This window comes from Dermacentor variabilis, chromosome 8 (assembly GCF_050947875.1).
Source record: "Dermacentor variabilis isolate Ectoservices chromosome 8, ASM5094787v1, whole genome shotgun sequence".
Lineage (NCBI taxonomy): Eukaryota > Metazoa > Arthropoda > Arachnida > Ixodida > Ixodidae > Dermacentor > Dermacentor variabilis.
This window is the reverse complement of record NC_134575.1, coordinates 100,299,961-100,322,389: the sequence shown is the minus strand read 5'-3', so window position 1 is coordinate 100,322,389 and position 22,429 is coordinate 100,299,961. Positions and strand designations below refer to the sequence as shown.

Here is a 22,429-nt window from a genome sequence, read left to right as displayed (position 1 = left end):
CTCCCAACCCCTGGAACACCACTGCCATCGCTAACCCGTGGCGTACGCCGGACAATCGCCCTATCTGCTTCTCATGTAGGTGTCCCGGTCATGTCGCAAGGTTCTGCCGCCGCCAATCGCAGGCGTTCGATGACGATCGCCGAGCGCCCTATGTGCCGCCTGATTCAAATGCGCCTTACAGACCCTTCACCAGCTGGCTCCCAGATTGATTGCCGTCCTCGCTTCGAATGCCTCCGATCACCCTCTCCACGTCGCCGATCGCTTTCCCCTATGCGTCGACTACCTGTCCCTAACCGTTGCAAAATGTGGTATCAAACCGCCGCGTCATGTGCGCACTGTCAATGCGCAGGCGCCAAGTTCTTTTTCTATGTTCACTCCTCCTTTTCCCTTTCCCCTTTTGCTTTATATATATGTGCATTAAACACTTGTGCGTTGTTCTCGGCTAACCACTGGGTCGTCAACGTCTCCCTTCTTACATGACGGCAGTTACGCTGCCGCTGCTATGTTACAGTGGCGACGAGGATGGGATGGCACCCACGCAGTCAAGGTAGAACCCAACGCTAAGTACCCAGAGACAGCCGTACTGCTGACCACGATGGCCTCCTACATGCTTCCGAACTTCGACGACGTCGCAGATAAGTGGAAGCCTTACCTCATCAAAGTGGAAGCATATTTTGAAGCTAATGCCATTTCGGATTCTACTAAGAAGAGGGCACTTCTAGTGGCTGCACTTAGCATGTCGACGATCCAAATCCTAATGGGAAGGATAGCACCTGCAAAGCCCAATGCCCTAAGCTATGACGAAGTAGTCAGGGTGTTAAATGACCACTATGACCCAAAGCGCAATGAAATCGCTGAAAGTTCACAGTTTTTCAACCGCTGTCAGCAGGAGAATGAATCCATTCATGATTTTTTCGTTGCAATTCGGCGCATAGCAGACAATTGCAATTTTGGCGACTCGCTGAGCAGGCTACTTCGAGACAGAATTGTCTGTGGCGTGCGTTCAAGGGCTGTGCAAAAGCAACTTCTGTCAAAGAAGGAATAAACACTGGAGGAAGCGGAGTCGATAGCAATAGCCGCTGAAACTGCCGGAAAAGATGCCAGGACAATGTTCGTAGATGTACCGCCTGTGCTTAAAGTGGAAGCACATCGCAAGCTACCATCGAGATCAAGCACGGAAAGCGCAGGGCGACTGGAGTGCGGAAGGTGTGGCAGTTTTAGACACGACAGCAACAGCTGTCAATGGGCTAAAGCCCTATGTTACTCTTGTGGTCAGAGGGGTCACTTGGCAAAAATGTGTCGCAGCCGCAATGGTAACGGTGTTCCCAGCAATCGGAGAGTCCATCACGTCAAAGCCTTGGCGGTGGAAGATGCCGTTTCAGAAGAGGACAAACAGCGATAGTGCGCACATCTGGACGTTGGCGTCAGCACGAAAGAATGTTCTTCAGCCACTAATTAGACGAACGTTTAGCTGAGGAGGCGTGGAGTTAACCATGGAAGTAGACACTGGTTCCCCGGTGTGCGTAATATCGCGACAGCTTTTTGATAAACATCACAAATGCTGGCCAAGCTTGCAACCTTCACACGTGAAGCTATCCTGCTACAATGGAAGATTGCCGGTGGCGGGCGAGCTTCAACTTTGTGTGAAATACCACGATATTTCTCTTAACTGTGCCCTTATAGTGCTAGACTGCCCCGGGCCAAGCGGGCGTTCCGGTACTACAAGTGACGGGTGAAGGCGAGACCACGTCGAATTAAGTGGACTGTCACAGGATCCATGCCATCTGCGACACATACCAGGATGTTTTCTCGGAAACCTTGGGGTTGATCAAGGGACCACCAGCCAGCCTCCTGCTGAAGGGCGACGCTGTTCCCAAATTCTGTAAGGCGAGACCTATTCCAAATGCTCTATGTGACAAGGTATCGCAAGAACTTGACCGGTTAGTGTCGCCGGGTGTAATATCGCCAGTCAAGCATTCGAATTGGGCGACGCCCATTGTACCTGTTCTGAAGAAAGATGGCTCGATCAGAATTTGCAGTGATATTAAAGCTACTCTAAATCCTGCTTGCGTCACGGAGCAGTACCCACTTCCGGTAATTCAAGATATCTTTGCGTCACTAGGAGGAGGCCAGTTGTTCAGTACGCTCGACTTGCGGGATGCTTATAACCATGTGCTTTTGGACGAGGACTCTCGGAAGCTTTGCGTTATTAACACTCACAAAGGCCTGTTTTGTTACAATAGGCTTCCGTTCGGCATTTCCTCGGCTCCCGCAATTTTCCAAAGAAAACTTGATACCATACTGTCTGGGTTACCTGGCGTTCAGGCTTACTTGGATGACGTTCTAGTCGTGGAAAGGGTTGAAGACTGCGGAGCTCGATTGCAAATGGTGTTAGAACGGTTCAGAGAACACGGCGTGAAGCTCAGATACGATAAGTGTAAATTTAGCCAGCCATCTGTCGCTTATCTTGGGCATCGTATTGATTGTACCGGCCTTCACCCAACTGAGAAGAATGTAGATGCTATCATGAATGCCCCTAGTCCCGAAAACCTAAGCGAGCTGCGTTCGTTCCTTGGTATGATGTCGTTCTATTCAAAGTTTTTGCCGAATATGTCAGATACATTGTTCCCATTGTACCAGTTGCTAGGAAAAAACGCACGCTGGCAGTGGAAGTTATCACAGGAATCTGCATTTCGGAAGGCAAAGCAGCATCTTAAGGACGCCGAGGTCCTTGTGCATTTTGATCCATCGAGGGAACTGAAGTTGGAATGTGACGCATCCGCTCGTGGTATAGGCGCGGTTCTTTTTCACACAATTGGAAGCACCAACAGACCAGTCGGGTTCCGTTCACGAACCCTGACAAAAGCCGAAAGAAATTATTCTCAATTAGAATGTGAAGCACTGGCACTTGTTTTTGGTGTGACTAAGTTCCGGGATTACCTTTTAGGTCGAAAATTCGTGCTCGTTAGCGACCACCAGCCACTTCTAGGACTGCTGAGGCCCGACCGCCAGACGCCTGCCATGGCTGCAGCTCGCATCCAACGCTGGGCCCTCTACCTGGGAGGCTACCGTTACAAGCTCGAATATGCTCCGGGAAGGCTGCTACTGAATGCGGATGCACTGAGCAGACTGCCGCTGCAGGGCTCCGATCTCGTCACGGAACCTGACCCTGAAGAGTACGTATTTTGTTTGAAAAGCCTGGATGAAGGGATAGTCACAACACGTGAGCTGAAGGAGCTGACCGCCAATGACTCAACCTTAGCTTGCGTAAAGCAAAACGTGTTACATGGGTGGCCGAAAGGCGCAGAACGACTTGACCTTTCCTTGGTCCCCTTTGCTGATCGCAAGTTAGAGCTATCTCTGGCACACAACCTCATCTATTGGGGACACCATGTCATAATACCTGTCGCAGCGCGTGAGCGCTTGCTACAATTATTGCAAGAAACGCATCAGGGGTCCTCGGCAATGAAAACAGTTGCGCGGTCCTTGTTTTGGTGGCCAGGAACAGACTGTGAAGTAGAGCTCACGGCAGCGCAATGCGAGAATTGCATTGCCAATTTGCCTATGCCACCAGCGGCCCCGCCGTTAAATTGGCCTCAAACGCAGGAGAGATGGTCGCGGGTTCACGTCGACTATGCAGGACCAATAGAAGGTAAAATGGTTCTCGTGGTAGTAGATTCCCACACTAAGTGGATAGAAGCAGTGCCGTTGAACCAGGCTACTTCGGCAACCACCATTGACTGCCTACGGGATATATTTAGCCATTTCGGGGTACCAAGAACCCTCGTATCCGACAATGGAACACAGTTCACCAGCCAGGAATTTGCAACGTTTGTTGACAGGAACAACATTACACACCTAAAAACCGCCCCCTATCACCCGCAATCAAACGGAGCGGCGGAGAGGGCAGTACGGACAATTAAGGATGGTCTCCGGAAGATGCGACGCAGAAAGCTGGAGCATAACTTTATGCATTTTTTGCTTAATTACAGAAGGACTCCCCAGAAAACCGGAAAGTCGGCATCGGAAATGCTGCTGGGGTACCAGATACGATCGCGCCTGGACACCTGCTTCCCTGCAGCGACGGTGTCTAATTCTAAAAGGAAAACGACGAGTGGTTGCCTCCAACGGACTGTAGTGTACATGTCCGCAACTACGGGTCAAATAGTAAATGGATACCAGGACGGGTAACGGCGACATCGGAAGGACGGATGGTCACAGTGGAGACTCCTCAAGCAATCGTGCGGCGTCACATCGACCAAGTGCGCACCCGTACTGAATCTTCTCCAGATGAACCACCAGGAACCGACCCAGGCTCGATCAGCAGAGACAGTACTCACAGCGCACCGCCACTCTGCCAAGAGCCATCCGCGAGCCCCGACGACGCGGGAGAATCTTCACCCCAAGAAGTGTTTCAAGACCTGGACCACCAGATACCTCTTCCAACACTCGTGGCATCCTGGGCAGACCAAGTACCCATGCAACCTGTTCGACGCTCCACAAGATCCCGCAAGCCAGTGCAGCGTTTTTAAGAAGGAAGAAATGTTGCAAAATGTGGTATCAAACCGCCGCGTCATGTGCGCGCTGTCAATGCGCAGGCACCAAGTTCTTTTTCTATGTTCACTCCTCCTTTTCCCTTTCCCCTTTTGCTTTATATATACGTGCATTAAACACTTGTGCGTTGTTTTCGGCTAACCACTGGGTCGTCAACGTCTCCCTTCTTACATGACGGCAGTTACGCTGCCGCTGCTATGTTACACTAACGAAGAGGGAAACTAGACGACGCAGTTCCTGAGGCAAGAACTGCGCAAGTGTCGACATGCCGAAGTCCTCCTCCTTTACCTGCCAATGTCATTGATGTGTTTATTGAAAATGTCGCCACAGTAGCCCTCGTCGATACCGGTGCCGCTATTTCAGTTATGGATGCCAGGTTTTGCCGTTCGCTTCGTAAAGTGACGACGTCTCTGTCTGGATTGTCGCTTCGAACGGCGAGTGCTCAACCCATTTGCTTTACCGCTGCTTGTACTGCCCGTGTGACCATACAGGACGTTTTGTACATGATGGAATTCATAGCTCTTTCATCGTGCTCCCACTCGGTTATTCTAGGATGGGATTTTCTCTCACGCCACAATTGCGCTCGGGCTGAGATTGAACTTTTCCACCTTGGTGACCTGGCCTCCATCGATGCTCATCCTGCTGCTAAAATTCTCGTGAAAGAAGACACCTGTATTGCCCCGTGCTCTTCAGCATTCGTACCAGTCTTCTGTAGTACCATATCCGACGGGACGGTCTTCTTCATGCCCTCTCGTCACTTTGTTACCAGAAAAGTGCTTCCTTTGCCCTTTGCAGCTCTTGACCTTGCCGCCGGTGTCAGCACGATGCCCATTTACAATCATCTTTCGTCGCCGCTATCACTGCTCCGCCGCGAATGCCTTGGTTACGTCAAGTTGGTCGATTCAACACGAATTGTCTCCGTCCTCAACAAAGTGCCTTCTACTGCCGTCTATGAACTGAATGCCCTCTCCGTACCCGACTCAACATGGACGTTCAGCCCATTCATCGCCGAAGATCTGATGCACTTGCAGCGATCTCAACTTCTCGCAGTCCTTCAGCACTTCCGCCGTTCTTTCGATGTTGCGCAAACATCTCTTGGCCGTGCATCGACGGTTGAGCATTACATTGACACTGGCTCTCACTAACCGCTGCGACAAAGACCATATCGCGTGTCCGCTACGGAACGTCGCATCATTGCAGACCAGGTCAATGACATGCTCCTTCGAGGCGTCATTCAACCTTCCCAAAGCCCATGGGCCTCTCCCGTGGTCCTCGTCACAAAAAAAGACGGTTTCATCCGCTTCTGTGTTGATTTTCGACGGTTGAACAAGATCACGCTGAAGGACGTCTACCCATTACCACGCACCGATGATGCTCTGGACTGTCTGCAGGGAGCCGAGTCCTTTCCTTCGCTGGGTTTGCGGTCAGGCTATTGGCAGGTTCCGATGGCAGAGGCCGATCGCCCAAAAACTGTCTTTGTTACACCAGACGGCTTGTATGAATTCACCGTCATGCCTTTCAGACTTTGCAACGCACCTGCTACATTCGAAAGAATGATGGATAATGTTCTGCGTGGCCTCAAATGGAAAATCTGTCTGCTATCTGGACGACATTGTGGTGTTCGCCCCTGATTTCGCAACGCACCTGCTCTGCCTCCAGCACGTACTCACTTGCTTGACCAACGCCGGGTTGCAACTTAACCTGAAGAAGTGCCGATTTGCTGTTCGTCAGCTCACAATTTTAGGCCATGTCGTGTCAAAGGAGGGCAGTCGCCCGGATCCCGAGAAACTATGTGCTGTTACTGCGTTCCCAAAACTTACCACTATGAAAGAGCTATGCAGTTTTATTGGCCTCTGCTCTTACTTCCGGCGATTCGTTCGAAATTTTGCGTCAATTATAATGCCTCTCACGCAGCTCCTTAGCGGCGCTAGAGATCTCTCATCATGGTCTCCAGCGTGTGACGACGGCTTCGAAACCTTGCGCCGTCTTCTCACGACGCCACCCATTCTTCGCCATTTTGACCCTCAAGCGCCAACCGAAATCCATACCGATGCAAGCGGTGTAGGCCTTGGCGCTGTGTTGGCACAGCGTCAACCTGGCCACACAGAAAATGTCGTCGCATACGCGAGTCGCACGTTAACCAAAGCGGAGACAAATTACAGCGTTACAGAAAAGGAGTGTTTGGCCATTGTGTGGGCGCCTGGCAAGTTTCGCCCATATTTATACGGCCGATCGTTTGATGTAGTGACCGACCACCACGCACTATGTTGGCTGTCGACGCTCAAAGATCTATCGGGCCGCCTTGCCCGCTGGGCATTGCGAATCCAAGAATATGACATCCGTGTGGTTTACCGTTCCGGGCGAAAGCACTCCGATGCTGACGCGCTATCCCGATCGCCGCCTCCCCCGAAGGCCAGTGACGATTCCGCCTGCGAGTGTACATTATCCTCTCTGGATGTTGACACTATTGCTGATGCACAGCATAATGATCCCTGGACTGCATCTCTGCTAGACCTTCTCTCGGATGAGTCGAAAGTTCCGGCGTCACGTACGCTTCGGCGCCAAGTTCCTCATTTTGCGATTCGCGACCAGCTACTATATCGACGCAACTATGCCCCAGAGAGACGCACCTGGTTACTCGTCATTCCAAGAATCTTGCGATCAGAGCTCTGCTCCTCATTCCATGTCGACCCTCAGTGTGGCCACGCGGGAGTCTTCAAGACCTATGAAAGACTTCGACACCGCTATTACTGGCGCGGAATGTACAATTTCGTTTGAAAGTTCGTCCGCTCTTGTCATGAGTGCCGACGCCGCAAAGCGCCACGGCCCAGCTCCGCCGGTGAACTCCAGCCTTTACAATGCCCATCCCGACCCTTTGATCGCGTGGGCATAGATCTCTACGGGCCACTTCCATTGACTCCTACCGGCAACAGGTGGATAATCGTTGCGGTAGACCACTTAACCCATTATGCGGAGACTGCTGCTCTACCAAATGCTACAGCGCAGGAGGTCGCCAATTTCATACTTCGTTGTTTTCTCCTTCGTCACGGAGGTCCACGTGAACTTTTAAGCGACAGAGGCCGCGCCTTCCTATCTGAAGTCATCGAACGACTGCTTGCTGAATGCGCCATTGTTCATCGTAAATGCACTGCTTATCACCCACAGACTAACGGTACTACGGAACGCTTTAATCGAACTCTTGGTGACATGCTCGCCATGTATGTCTCACCTGATCACTCTAATTGGGACCTAGTTCTTCCATTTGTCACCTACGCCTACAACACCGCGACTCAGGCCACTACTGGATTCTCGCCCTTTTACCTTCTTTACGGCCGTCATCCTTCGCACACAATTGACATCATTCTGCCATACCGGCCGGACCCATCTGAATGCCGGCCGATCTCGGAAGCCGCCAGACACGCCGAGGAATGTCGCCAGCTGGCCCACCGATTCACCTCGGACGACCAGAACCGTCAAAAAGCTGTTCACGATGCCCAGAACTCGACTCCCACTTTTCTCCCGGGCGCTCTCGTTTGGTTGTTAGTGCCACACCGCACGCCTGGGCTCACTTCAAAACTCCTTTCGAAGTACGACAGGCCATACCGCGTTCTCGAGAGAACATCACCCGTCAATTACCTGGTTGGGCCGCTAACGCCGCCGTCCGACATGCGACGTCGTAACCGCGAAGTCGTTCACGTTCAGCGTCTCAAGCCGTATCACCATTCTACCACCCTTCCAGAAAACTAAGTCGCCAGGATGGCTCCTTTATTTCCGCGGGGCCATTGTAAGGCAGATGACGAACGTGCGCACAGAGTCAGCAGCATCGGCAGCATCAAGCGCGCAGCAGAGGCTCGAGCTCGAAAACTGCTCGGTGCATCCTAGGACCGGCGGTCGCTACGAACCCCAATAAATCTCCTTTATAATATTCTAATAGCGTTATTAACTTCAAGTCTATGATTTCACCGTGTTGTTTCAGGAAGTCCATGCTGAGAATTACGTCTCACAAACACTGTTGGAGGACAATGAACGTCATAGGGTAGGTTTGGTCATGGACTGTAATTCTTGCCATGCAGATTCCAGTCAGCATTACTCGGCGTGCAATTCAAGTTGGCAGCCCAAATTTGAGGGCCTTTCCATGCAGTCTTAACTTTTTTCAACTGGGAGGTGATGAGTCGACTCATATCGGAGGAGTAGTTGGCTCCTGTGTCCTGTGTCACCGGCTTCTATGTCTTTATTTGTGGGTGTAGTCTTTGCTTCGTGGCTTTGTCAAGAGGGCAGCGCCTCATTGATATGGCGTCGAGATAGTCTTCTCTGCGTCTTGGGCAGTGGCAGAGGACCTCTATCAGTTCGACGAACAGTAACTGCATCTCCATCGATTCCTGCTTTTAGTTTTCCAGATATGGGCTGACAGATTGGCCCTCGGCTGTGTGAGCGTATGGTCGATGCTGCGCCTACAGATAGTGCCCTGGTGACGGGGAACGATACAATCACCAAGGGCTCCACTGAGTGGTGTCAAAGTACCCAGCAATATGACGAGGCCGTTCCCCTTGCCGTGGGTGCATAACAACCCCTTGTAGTCCCAAGTAACGGTATGAGCACCGGCAGTAGACAGACTGGCTTCTCCGCAGTGACAGCAGGGCGGGCGGTGGACTGCAGAGTGCTATACATTTGTTTTCCTTCAGTAGTTGCGTTGGGCGACGACAGGTAAGCTGGCGGCGGAGGCAGTGGACGACATAATTGTGGTGTTACGGGGCTCTGGCGCGGAAATTATACCAAACCACGCAGACCCTCCGCATAGTGCACAGGGGTCATCAAATTAATTGATTGTTTCAAAGTAAAAAGTTTTTAAAAATTTGTAAACTAGGACTTACACACAACCTACCGACATCATAGTGTCGGACTGTAATTTGAATATACTAGAAAAAAATTCTGTTATGCAGAAGCTTAAGCCCCTTTTCCAGATGCCATCTGAAGTCTGTCTTAGAAGGAGCAGCATGCCCCGCTCAGTTCCTTGCGACACCATCCAGATGGTGCTCGGCTCCGCACATCCAGGACATCAGCCATTGGGGGGAAAGAGAAAACGATCCAGAAAGCTCGCCTTCGTGCATAGCGTTTGCCGCCACCGTTTCAACGAAAACATTACGGTTACATAAACTGCAGTTTCCGGGAAGGGCGGGAAGCAGTCAGATTATTTCACGCTATTGCGTTCCACTCAAAGGCAAAGCTTAAGTGTCTTGCAAGCTTTTCTTATTTGTGTGGACAAACGTGCCATTATAAAATGAACAAAGAAAGCAACGGACGTGGGTAAAATGAGCTGATTCATGCACTTATGCACGTTTGCCTTTTAAAGTACTTTTAAGCAACAGCAGCATGGAAGCAAATTTGTTACTCTGCTCGATCACCACGTACAAAGTGCATGACAACTCCACAGCTCACACATAAGAGCTGCTAACAAGCTTTAAGTGAAGGAAATGTACTGTCACTATCTGAGAGCAACAAATGGAAAGTGCTGATGCTTCAGCTAGAGTGGTTATCACTATTAAACAGTGAGTAAGGGAAAGAAATGCAGCCATGTGCGTGACCACTGCTGAGCACAATAGCACAACGATCCCGTTACAATTAACCACATAAGGTACGCATGGCATACTGTCACCACATAAAGGTCGAGAAAAAAAAAAAGGCCCGTGAGACAATATTCACAGCAGTGACAGTTCAGTGCATATGCAAGTGTTGGCGCGTGAGAGGTGGCACATCGCGACTAAGCACACGCATGTTGCACCTTACCAACAGTGGCACTCTACTGTTTCAACTCGGGGCAGCGCATAGAAACTGCAGTTCTTATAGGAGGTACGAATAGATGATCCTGCGATCTCTGCGAAACTGGAGCAACCGTTCAGCGCTAGCTAAATTTCGAGACCACGTTATACCGCACGAATTCACCAACGCGGTTCTCTCTGCAATAGCATAAGAGCAAGTAACTGTGCGAAACTCCAAGAAGTAACCTCACCTTTGTTCCAGATGCGTTGAGTTAGCACTGGCAGCTTGGCAACGGGGACCATAGGGCCTGGTAATGGAATAGACCCCGGGAAGCCCGACGACGGTCAGCGATTTTCTTCGAAAGCAGTTTATTCTATGAAACCACTGTGACCATATGACTGTAACAAAACTTGCTCCTGCTGCCGCCATGCGATTTTGTATGGATGGATGCAATGATGGATGGATGGCGGCTACACCCTTTGTAACGGGCGGCGGCTAGCGCCACCTAGCCTTTTGCCCCCCCCCCCCCCATCTTTATTTCTTTATATCCCCTTCTCCTTAAACTAGTTTTCACTCCCCTCCTCCCCCCAAAATAAATATCTAAAATAGCATAGAAAACATTAGCTCCCCGATTTATGGTATTATCTCTCCCTTGACTTCATCCACCAATCCTCTAGCCTCCCCTTCGTTACTGCAATTCATTTCTCGTCTATTTGCCCTCGTTCCCCGGGAAAACCTAATGCTCCTTCCATATCTGTCACTGTTCCCTCAGCCAGAATCGCGCCAAGGTCTATGCATCTCAGCACTATATGCTCTGTGGTCTCAATTTCGGCTCCGCAAGCTGTGCACAAAAGGTCTACGTCTTCAAATTTAGCCCTGTATGTTTTTGTTCTCAAAACCCCGGTCCTAGCTTCGAATAAAAGTGAGCTGCCCCGCGAGTTATTAAATAAGAGCTCTCTCTTTATCTCCTGTTTTTGTGTCCTATACATAGATAGCACTGGCTTTCCGAGCATTCTTTCTTCCCACATTTTTCTTTCCGTCTCCTTCACCTCCTTTCCCACACTAGAACCACGTTGGACCGCCTCCCTCGGCTGTAGGTATCTAATCCTCAGCTTCCTAGTTCTAAGTGTCCACTTTGTGTTCAAACTTTTCATACACTTTTCCCGCCCACCTTTTTTTCCCCAGTGCTGGGAGAGTCTGTTCATATTTTAGCTTACTTATTGCCTCTCTACGTTCGTATGACGTTCATCCCATGTCCCCCTGCACTCCCTCAGTAGGGGTGTTCCCGTGCGCTGCTAAGGCCAAGCTGCCTACTCTTCTCTGTCTTGTTTCCATGCGTGCCTGAACTTCCGATTTCATGCACAGTACTGAATTTCCGAATGTGAGGCAGGTACCATAACCCCTTTCCATACCCCTCTAAACACCTCGTACCTATTATAGTTCCATAGTGCCTTGCGTTTCATTACAGCTGAGTTCCTTTTCATTTTTTCAATCATAATTTTTTCATGTTCTTCCAAGTACTTTTTGCCCTCGTATAGCCATATGCCCAAATACTTGTATTTTTCAACGGCCGCAGTTTCTGCGATCCGGTCGACGGAGTGGAAAGGGGGGTAAACGTTATATTGCCCTGGTCGATCCAACGCTCCTTGCCCGTGGACAGGGCTGTACCACCAGGTGGGCCCTGCAGCTATTTGAAGCTGCAGTCTTCACGACTACTGTATGCCCTCCCTCTTGTGGCGCTGCCCCACCCCGCCTGCGGGAACTGGAGCTGCAGCGCGCATCGGTCAGCAATACGGCTCTGTGGCGTTCCCCGAACCTCACAAGTGGCCGCCACTTTGGCTGAGGCAGGTGCCTTGCCCCTGTCATTACTCTTCCTACAACAGGGGTTACGACACATTGATCGCCTACACCATGCCGCAGATGGTCAAGCACTCCTGACCCGCCTACGCTCCCGACCAGCATCACACATGGGACGGCTGTGTGGCCTCTATAAGGAGGAAGTAGGGGACACGCCTGCAAACGCTGTACAGCCTCGCCCACCACATCGACCACCAATCCCTATCTCGACGGAGTTGCCAGGTGTCTCGAAGAACCGTTCCCCAACATGTGCCCTACAGCAGACGGCAGCCTCTTTCCTCCAAGAGAGACTTGGGGACCACTTTCACATCTTCGTCGATGGATCTGATACCGGAGACGGGCTCATCTACAGCAGCCTGCGTTGCACCGGCCCTACGAAAGAGCAAGCTGTGCCGTCTCCCAGCTAGGGCATGCAAGCTCTACCGCAGAAGAGCTAGCAGGACTCCACCTCGCTGTGGACCTACTTACAGGGGAGCTATACCAGCGACCCCGGCTGCCATCTTCTGCGACTCCAAGGCGGCGATTCTCTGTCTGCTATTAGATTCGTCGGACGATCCCACCGCTGTCAACCAGATGTAGGAGTTGTCGGACGATCTCGCCGCTGCCACCATTTGAAGGTCGTAGAGAGGAACTTGGGAGGAACTAGGTGAACAGGGTTTATTTACAGATTAAACAAGACATACATCGACAGTCTAGCGTGACAAAGCGACTTCCTTCCATTTTCGCTGCGTCCAGCCTACAGATTTCTCAAGCCGCTGTTGACTTCGCTTGATTTCCTGCTCCAAACCTTCAATCTCTTTGTTCAATGCAGCAACGTATTGCCTTTTGTTACTTCTGTTAGGCCTTCTTCCTGCGAAATTCTTTTCAGTTCCTGCCTAGCTTTTTCCTGTTCTTACCTAAATTCTTCCTGTTCTTGCCTAATTGCTTCCTGTTCCCGCTTTTTGCTTAGAATTCGTTTACCAATTTGTCCTATGAATTTCAAATCATTGTTACTTTCGAGAATGGTTTTACGAACCTCTGCTTCCCTCAAGTCCTCCTCTACGTCTGCCTCAATCCCCTCACACAACCACAACAGGTCAGCTCTCGTCAAACACATTAGGACCATGGTCGCTACTTTAAGCTTTGGCTCTGCTGTCACACAATACTTGCTGCGATACTAACGCAAATCAGAATACAAGTAAAAAGATCCCAGAGAATCAAATCAACAAACACAGCTAAATTGAAGCATGGTAAATCTTACAGCGAAAACCAAACGCTTACCCACTGAAGTAGCACTATATAACCAGTCCTTCTCCGCCGTACCCAGTCAGTTGCAAGAGGTGATCAATCCCAAGTCGCCTCCAACTTGATCAGGATACCGGTCGGTCACCACGTGCCAACGTTTGTGAGCTGCCGTTGCTGTTTCCGAGTCGTAGGCCGATCTACGAGCCGTAGGCTGATCTCACCGCTGCCAACCAGATGTAGGACTTGGAGGTCGTTCCCGCCGCTGCCACCATTGGAAGGAGTTGAAGGTCGTAGAGAGGAACTAGGGAGGAACTAGGTGAACAGGGTTTATTTACATTATTTACAGGTTAAACAAGACATACATCGACAGCCTAGCGTGACTCCCAAATGGAGCCCGCAAGACAAAGCATACAGCAATCGAGCACACAGCTCACGAGTACATTTCGAGCACAGAGCACGACGACGAGCACGAGCACCCTCTAGCAGCCGACAACACCCAGGTAGCACAAAAGAGATACGTAACGTTCTCGTAGCGTTTATTCAAGACGATAAAAACGGGTTAAAGAAAACACGAATGAGAGAACTTCGGCGGGAAAACGTCGGATATCTCTGCTAATGTCCGGCTTAATTACTTTCTTGAGACGATCTAGAACAGGTCTGCAAGACGTATTCGAAAAGCTGGTCTAGAAATAGGATTGGGAAAGACACAAGTAATCCCTTTGCCAAAACTATTCGTAACCAATTTCTAAACGTTTTTAGGACGTTATCAAAAAGCTGGTCTAGAAGCGGTCTTGAAAGGTTTACGATCATCTGAAGGTAATTTTCGCGGGTGACGGGCGCGATGAGACATCGTTGTTCAAAACACGCGTTTGGTTTCGCCTCACGCGACTGGCCTATGCCGCGCAGACGTCGTCAGCCGCACCCGTTGGCACGGCCTAGGCCAATCGCGTGAGGTGAAACTGATCGGGCGTTTCGAACAACCATCTCCAATCAACCCCAGATGAGTAGAAGCGTCGGTGTTGACTGTAAGAGCCATGGCGCAGTGCCAAGCACTGTTCCCCGCATGGCCGGCGCATCGTCTACCAAGTCGCACGAAAATGAGCCTGTTAGGAATAATAAATCCTTAATACCGCCTTTAGTAAGCTACGATGCTTACAACCACAATGGGAATGACATCCTGCAAAGAACAAATGGCCACGTCTTGGCAGGTGGCCAGACCAAGCCCTTCATGCCAAGAGTGCATGAAATGAGAACATTGTGACAAAGCAAGAACACTTTATTAAAATGTAATGCTTATGCAAGGTTCGAACAAACTGTGTGAGAAATGCAAATAGAAATAAAAGTACATCAACAATGGCAAAAGTCGCAGAAAGGATTCGTAATGAACTCGAAAGTGAACATTCACTAGCACATAAACAAAATTCCAAGTACACACACAAAAATGAACAGAAAAACCTGGAGTGTACTAAAGTGTCTAATTTATCATAGTAAAGTGCGCGTGCTATTAGATGGACTAGAGTTATGCAGAAGTGACATCGGAGCGAATGGAAGAAGTAGACTGAAAAATGCAAGAGTATGAATTGGATGGTAACTGCCTCCAAGCAATGTTACCAATCATCTAGAAGCTTGAAAAGAGCACAAAAAGAAATACCACCGCATACCATCATAAAACAATCCTGTGACAGAAATAAAAAAAAATGGGAACAATGCAAAATTGGAAATATTGCCTTTAGGATATATCAAAGAAGGTAATGGCGAGAAAAAAATAACCATACAACAAAAAAGCAATAAAGTGAAATTAGTACAGAATACTTAAACGGGGGATTCAGTGTAACAAGTGAACACTACTGTAGTACAGCGAACGATGAGACAGTAATGCTGCATCTTGCCACTCCAGAACGTGAGAAATGAATATACAAGCCTCATATTAGAAACTTACATAAACATGGAAATAAACTGGAATGCACTGGAAGCTGCATTTGTGTAACAAAGGAAGCAATGGTCATAATAAACAGTAAGTGTTTTATCTAAAAAGCCCTTTACAAGAGGCAAAGTTGTACCTCTCTGGCAAAAATAAAGTTGCAACGAATAATTTGCAAACCAGCAAATACATTAATTAGCACACTGACATGTCACACTTTGCGCACATCTCCAGTCTCCTAAAGTAAAAAAAAAGCACTCTGAATGAGAAAAACGTTTAACACATGTAGCCCAGAGCAAATTCTTTGCCAGTTCACTCACACTTTCACATCCAAAAACATTTGCCACAAAGTCCAGGCACAGTTCCACTGATGTTTACCAATTCACCCCCACTTTCACGTCCAAAAATATTTGGCACACAGTCCAGGCAGAGCTTCATAGAAAAACAGCTTGAGAGCACCCTACTGATTATTGTGCAGTCCCGCTGCTGGAAATAGAACTGCCGCACATGCTGGTAGTGGTTTCAATCTAGACACACTTGCTGCCCTGGACAGGTATGTTCAGATATCTGCACTGGTGCTCTATTTTGTCGAAGTAGACACATTGATGCACTACGCTGGTAATTGAAATGTTTTGAATGCACAAGTATTGGCTTCACCAGAAAGACTTGCCCACATACCACCACTGGCATATATATGCACTTGCTCTTCACTCAGTAGCATTGAACTTAAAGTGTTCCCTATGTGGGAGCCATGTGTAAAACCGGTGTCACACGACCACTCTCGATCGCGATCAAGCCCGATCCGGATCGAAATTATCGATGCGACTGGCTCACTCTCGTAGCTTGCGCAGAGGAGCCATCACGACCGAGAAATTCGATTCGTAACGGACTGGATAGCGGCTAAAAGAGCCCCGTGTTAAACCGGTACCAAATAATGCACAGACGTACGCTAGGAAAATGTGTTGCACAAGGACAAAGAACTGCGACATGCCCTGTTGTGCGAAGCGCGCGAACAGAACACATGTATATATATATATTAAAAAAAACTGCGAGAGCGCTTCGCGAACTACATGCGCACACATGGCACCCGCACGAACTCGGCAGGCCGCCGTAAAGCGCGAAGGGCGCACAGCGTACATTCCGACACATGTCCCAAACTGCAAACAATCGTACTACCTAAAGCATACAAGTTATTTTATACCAAGGGCATACTCGACTCACGTATGCAGTATCCACAAGCGAGTTATGCAGCGTACATGCTGTATCCATTCGCCAAATAGTAAAATTGATAACAAGCACAAAGCTACAAGGGACTGAATACATTACTACCATTTGAGGCGTCAAATAAAATCGAATTTGGCCGTTTCATATATTGGACACAATATATGGACACATGTGGTACACGATAATACCATGAAATACCCATCACGTGGGTAAAGGGGGCGAAAGCACAATCGAGAACCTGAAGCGCAAATGATAAAAGCACGGTATGGTGCACGCAAAATTCTGTCAGTGCGCTGTAGCGCGAGGGAAGAAAATAGGGTGAGCACTTGACCTCACCTTTTGGGATACCGCACTAGTAGTGAATCATTAAAAAAAAGCCTGTTTGAACCAGTTCCCTTGTCTGCAACACTCTTGCTAAACGGGAGACTAAAATACCACGATGATGGCTCTATTGCGGAGGTCGGCAAGGTGCGCACAGACAGAAATTTTGCCGCCTTTCTTCGCATTCTGCAAAATGCTTTCTTGTTAGGATCACGCATAGCGGCCGACCCCGACGCTAGGGACACACAGGCACGATTTCGTCCCTCTAACTTTCGTCCTTATACTGCCCTTAACGCCTTAATTACAGCGTCAGTGAAAAGGCGCCTCACATAACATGACAGTGAACTTGAAGAGCTGATTAGTGCCCTCCACTCCGCGCCCTCCAATTGAAAACACTACTGATTTCCAAATTAAACTACACAAACAGATCGCACAACCCAAACTAATCACAGAATGTCGTTTTCTTGACAGCAAAACCCTGCAACACTTACATGACAAAGGGCAGCGGCAGCACATTCAGAACAGTCGCAAACAGACCATAGTGCCATGCGAGTGCGATAACGTAACTATGCCCGGCTTCACGAATAACGTGGCCGCCTTGATCAAATAACAATTGAAAACACTACTGATTTCCAAATTAAAACCACACAAACATATCGCACAACCCAAACTGATCACAGAATATCGCTTTCGTGACAGCAAAACACTGCAACACTTACATAGCAAAGGGCAGCGGCAGCACGTTCAGAACAGCCGCAAACACACCACAGCGCAATGCGAGTGCGGTGACGTGACGACGCCATGACGACGCGACTATGCCCCGGCTCGCCCGGCTGCCCGGCATCACGAATCACGTGGCCACCTTGGTCACATGATCTGACGACGGTATCGCCACCTTGCGCAAGGTTGGATCGCGTTGATGGGTTGTTGAATATTGTAGAAGCCGCTAAAGAGGCTGACGCGCCGTGGCGTGGCGGTGGCGTTTTGAGTCGTTTGCAAAACGTATTCACCCCTCGTTTTTAAGCTGTCTGGCTTCCAACGTTATCAAAACGTATTCACCCCTCGTTTTTAAGCTATCTTGTTTGGAACGTCTTTGATGCGTCGATTTTGGTCAAAAATCCGTTTCAGACGTTGAATCCCTTAATACGACGTTTTCAAGACTTTGTGTGCTACCTGGGCAGCCGCTTATAACCCCTCCGTTCGACGTCATCGTTCGACGTCATCGTAGAAAGTCCTCGTGGTCGCCTTTGCGAGAAGAGGGTAGGGGTTTTACACACACACATGCCGCACAGGTTTCGGTGCTCTCTCCGAGGGCCGACGACCTTTGCAGCGCAGTCGTCGTGGTATCCATTGTCTGGCGTCCCCGTAGTCAGGTGGTCACGCCCGAACCCAGCCGGCGCCCCTAAATTCCAGAGCTGCCGTAGTCCGCAGTTCTCCAAAGGAAGTTCACGGTTGGTTAGCGCTATCCTCGCTGGTTCTCTGAAGGGCGCCGCCACCCCGGATCGATCGACGCACCTGCAGCGGACGCACCTGCAGCAGGACCCCTGCAGGCCGATCCTAACACTGCAGAACCCTGACAGGGCTAGCCTTGGGGTAGCGCTGCTTTCTTCAAGACTGACGGCCCTTCAAGACGCAGGATGCTCAGTATCTCGGCATTGGCTACCGGCACACGTGGGGATCCTGGTCAATGAAGTGGCGGACACTCTTGCAAAAAGTGCGCACCACTCAAGCGTCCCCCTCAGCCCTGCTGTAACGGCCGCAGACTTCTCGAGACACAGGCTGCGCCGGCACATCATCGCCTGCCACCCGGACAAACGGGTACCCCTGGGCCGGCCTCCACGGCCTCTTCCACAGCACGGCCTCCTACGAAAGGATGCCTCGTTGCTGCTCCGACTGTGAGTTGGCTGCTACTGGACTGCAGCCCGCAGGCACCGCCTTGGGAAAGCCACCTCGCCAGCCTGTGCCTCCTGTGGTGAACCAGAGACTCTGGAGCACCTCCTGCGCTGGCCTGCCCTGCTCACCTGCAGCACCGCGGCCGACTTCTGCAAGAGTTCCACCGCCTGGGGCTCCCATGTTCATGACAGGACGATATCCTCTTCCCCTGTCGTAATCAGCTGCCAGCCTTCGTAACTGTCGTCGAGTACCTCGTCTCGTCGGGGCTCTCGGCGAGTCTGTATGAGATTTCTACAAAGACGGATGGCCTAACGGCCATGCCACCACCTCGGGCTTCCTGATCCGCCACTACTTCGCTCTACGACCCTCTACCCTTCTCCCTCGTTCCCTCTCTCTCTTTTAATCCCATCCCCTCCACCCTGCTGGCGCTGAGCCGTGCTCCCACATGGGTTGCAGAAAATAGTACTGGGCTTTCCTCCTTCCCCACAAGAACCACTTCTCAACGCTTAGGGCCCGAAAGCGTTAGGTTCACCCAAATAGACGCTAAATAATGATTTGGCTTGGCTCCGTATATTACTTTTATATAGGTGGCGCTAAAGCGATGAACGCGACGAGAGCTCTGAATGGTTGCTTCCGTTCTGCCCGTGCGGACTTCGCCTGTGCCCGTGACTGTGGAGAAGTGAATGTGGCTGTTTGATGTCGTTAAATGTGAGAGCTTGTGGCGAAGTGATTGAGTGTGGCCGTAGTAGTTCTGCCCATGTAGTGTTTTGCGGGTTTCACCTGTGCCTGTCACTGATCGTGTTGCTCAATAGCTTTGTGGAAAGTGACGTGGTTTGTGTGGATGTCATCGCAGGGTTTGCCAGCTCCTGGGGGACGCCTGTGCCAGTTAATGATGGCGTTGCCCAGTAGCTTTGTGGAAGTTGATGTACCTTCTGTGGATTTCGTCGCCGCTTATGACTGCCTTAATTATAGGTGGTCACGCTGCCTTTTGAAGCGCGTACGATCGCGAGAAACTTGACCGATTTTTGTGTAAACAACGCGGACGTCTTGAAATGTTAGCGAGAAAATCAACCAGCAGCAAGCCAAGTCTGTGTTTTGTGGTTTTGCGAGCTTATGCTCGTGCGAGCAGCAGAATGACGAAAGGTCCGTTACATAATGGAGTTCCATAAAATCAGCTTTGCCGCAATAATGTCATGTTATGCGGTGAAGCATACGTAATGTATTTCGGTAAAGTATATGAAAAAGTAGGCAGGGACCACTGCGTTACTGTGGCGTTTTTCTTGTTTTAAGGTCACGCCCGTGCGCTTTTATAAGGCGCGAACAAGGAATAACCACGGGCGAAGCGCATGGCACAAACCTTGCCAATGTTTCAACCTGAAAAAAGAAAGGAAACGATTTGGAGTGGGTGATGCCAAAACCAAAGCCTTGACTTTTGTATCATCAAAGCACTTCCAAGGATATTCAACCATATTCCAAGCTCCTGCCTTATTTATGATTGTTTAAAGTATATACATATATTGTGCACCTGACTTAGCGCCAATTCTAATGTACTTTAATGACGTAAGTTTAATAACACGTGGTAAATATATAATTTGTGTTGTATGGTGGTGTGCCGTTGCTTTCATGTGATAATGTGTACATTGGCTGGAAGAGTTGATGCATCCTCCTTATAGAACTCATTGAAAGGTGAACCACCTGTCAAGCCATTGTTGTTCTTGTGGTTGTGCACCAGATTTCACAAACATGGGGATAGTTATATATGAAAGAGTAGCTGAGGTTTAACATATTTAGATGCATGCACAGGAGTGCGGGAGTCGACCATGGATCTATCTCTCTAACTCAAGTTGAATGTGCATACTTGAGTAAGATGGAACACTTGTTGAGTGTCCGGTTTCTTTTATTGTTAGCCTAGTTTGTGCTTTTTCCCCCATTTGTAGGTTTTCGTGTGTGTTGCTGTGTATGTATATAATTGCTTCCAGAGTGGCTTTCTTGTTGCTAATAAATTTAGAGAAGGCAACATTCTTCATTTTATGCATCAGACAGCAAGTGAGCATGCTTCAAAGAATGTTAGATTTTGTTGCCATAAGCAACAAAAAGACATATAGACTGCTTGCTGGAGGTACTCTTTATAGCATTAACGATATATATCATGCTGATAACTCTGTGCACAATAATTAGACAGATCACATGATGTCTGACATGTCTTCTTGACACCACGAAATCTTGTCAGATGCATAACTCAGAACAGACACCACAAATCTTGGCTAGCCATTCCCAATTGTGGTCTTGACCTCCTGCCACTGAGCAGATTGGTCCAAGAGAGAAAACATGCAACTTTTATCTTATTAAATGTAGTGTGTTGCACAATATTAGGAGACCATGGCAGGTGTTGTTGACACAGATACATATCTGTGAGCCTCATAAACTAATGTCAAAAGAAAGAGAATAACACCCATGAAATGTACTCTTGGTAGCATGGCAGGACCAGTCTCTTGCAGAGTTAAATAACAACCATGCGGCAGTATCGTGATATCAAGCTGAATAATAATTTACTCCAAGAATAGTTTTCTTCGTGCAACATTGCACGATAGTCTTGAAATACAACACCCATTGCTAACAGAAGGCCTTCCGATTAGCATGACGGGAGGGCATATGTTAGGAAGCAAGAATGATAATGGAGGCGGTTAACTATGGAAGGTGTGAATGCAACTCTGCAGAAGTTAGAAAAATGAACCAAATGAAATAGTTTAAAAGTAAGTGGTTTAGAGACAAAATGCCGTTTTGTTCCATGCCAGAAAAGCAAGCAGAGGTTGAAATACTTTCCACATACATACCTTCAAGGTACATGTACAGGGTCTGTCCTGAAAGCAATGTCAGTAAGGCCATTAAAAATCGTTTATTGAATTTATTGTTACAAAAAGTGTTTAAAAATCTTCAAAATACTCTCCTTTGCGCCAATACATCGGCTCCAGCGAGACTTCCAGCTCTCGAATGCATTGCGGTAGACCTTCTCCGGAATGGCCTTTAATGCTGTGGTGCTAGCTGCTTTGATCACGTCCACTGTCCCAAAATGATTGCCTTTCAGGGGTGTTTTGAGGCGTGGAAGCAGAAAAAAAGTCGGGGGAGCCAAGTCTGGGCTGTATGGGGGCTGGGGGATCGTTGGCACCTCTGTTTTAACCAGATAGTCGCTGATGATGAAGGCACTGTGGGCCAGCACATTATCGTGGTGCAAATTCCAGTTGTCTGCGTTGTCCGGCCTTATGCGGTGAACCATGCGTTTCAGTCTTTCGAGGACATCCACATAAAATTTGGAGTTCACAGTGGTTCCAGGTTCTTCAAACTCATGATGAACCAGTCCGTGTATGTCAAAAAAAAAAACAATGAGCATAATCGATCTTGATCTTTGATTTGCTCATCCTGGCTTTCTTTTGGCGATGGGACGAGTGCATGTGCCACATCGATGATTGCCTTTTGGTCTCCGAGTCATATTCAAATAGCTAAGTCTCGTCACCTGTAATGACGTCCAAAAATTTTCGATCACGTTTGCACACGATGAGATTTTCTTGGCACGTTTCAATGCGGCGTGACTTTTAGTTGTCAGTGAGCACTTTTAGAACCATTTTTGTGCACGCCTTCCACATGCCGATATTGTTTGTAACGATTTCATGAACTTGAGTT

At 49.1% G+C, this 22,429-nt stretch overlaps 1 protein-coding gene across 3 annotated transcripts in view; it reads right to left on the bottom strand.

Annotated features, from left to right (window-relative positions):
* LOC142590479 (uncharacterized) overlaps nt 1-10,743 on the bottom strand; it is a 58,926-nt gene extending 48,183 nt beyond the window's left edge. For all 3 annotated transcript variants that reach the window (XM_075702634.1, XM_075702632.1, XM_075702633.1), the window contains exon 1: nt 10,562-10,743. In XM_075702634.1, coding sequence (XP_075558749.1) covers nt 10,562-10,613 — 52 coding nt within the window. In that variant the 5' untranslated portion in view covers nt 10,614-10,743. The remainder of the gene's footprint in view (nt 1-10,561) is intronic.
* Between the last annotated feature and the right edge of the window lie 11,686 nt (nt 10,744-22,429).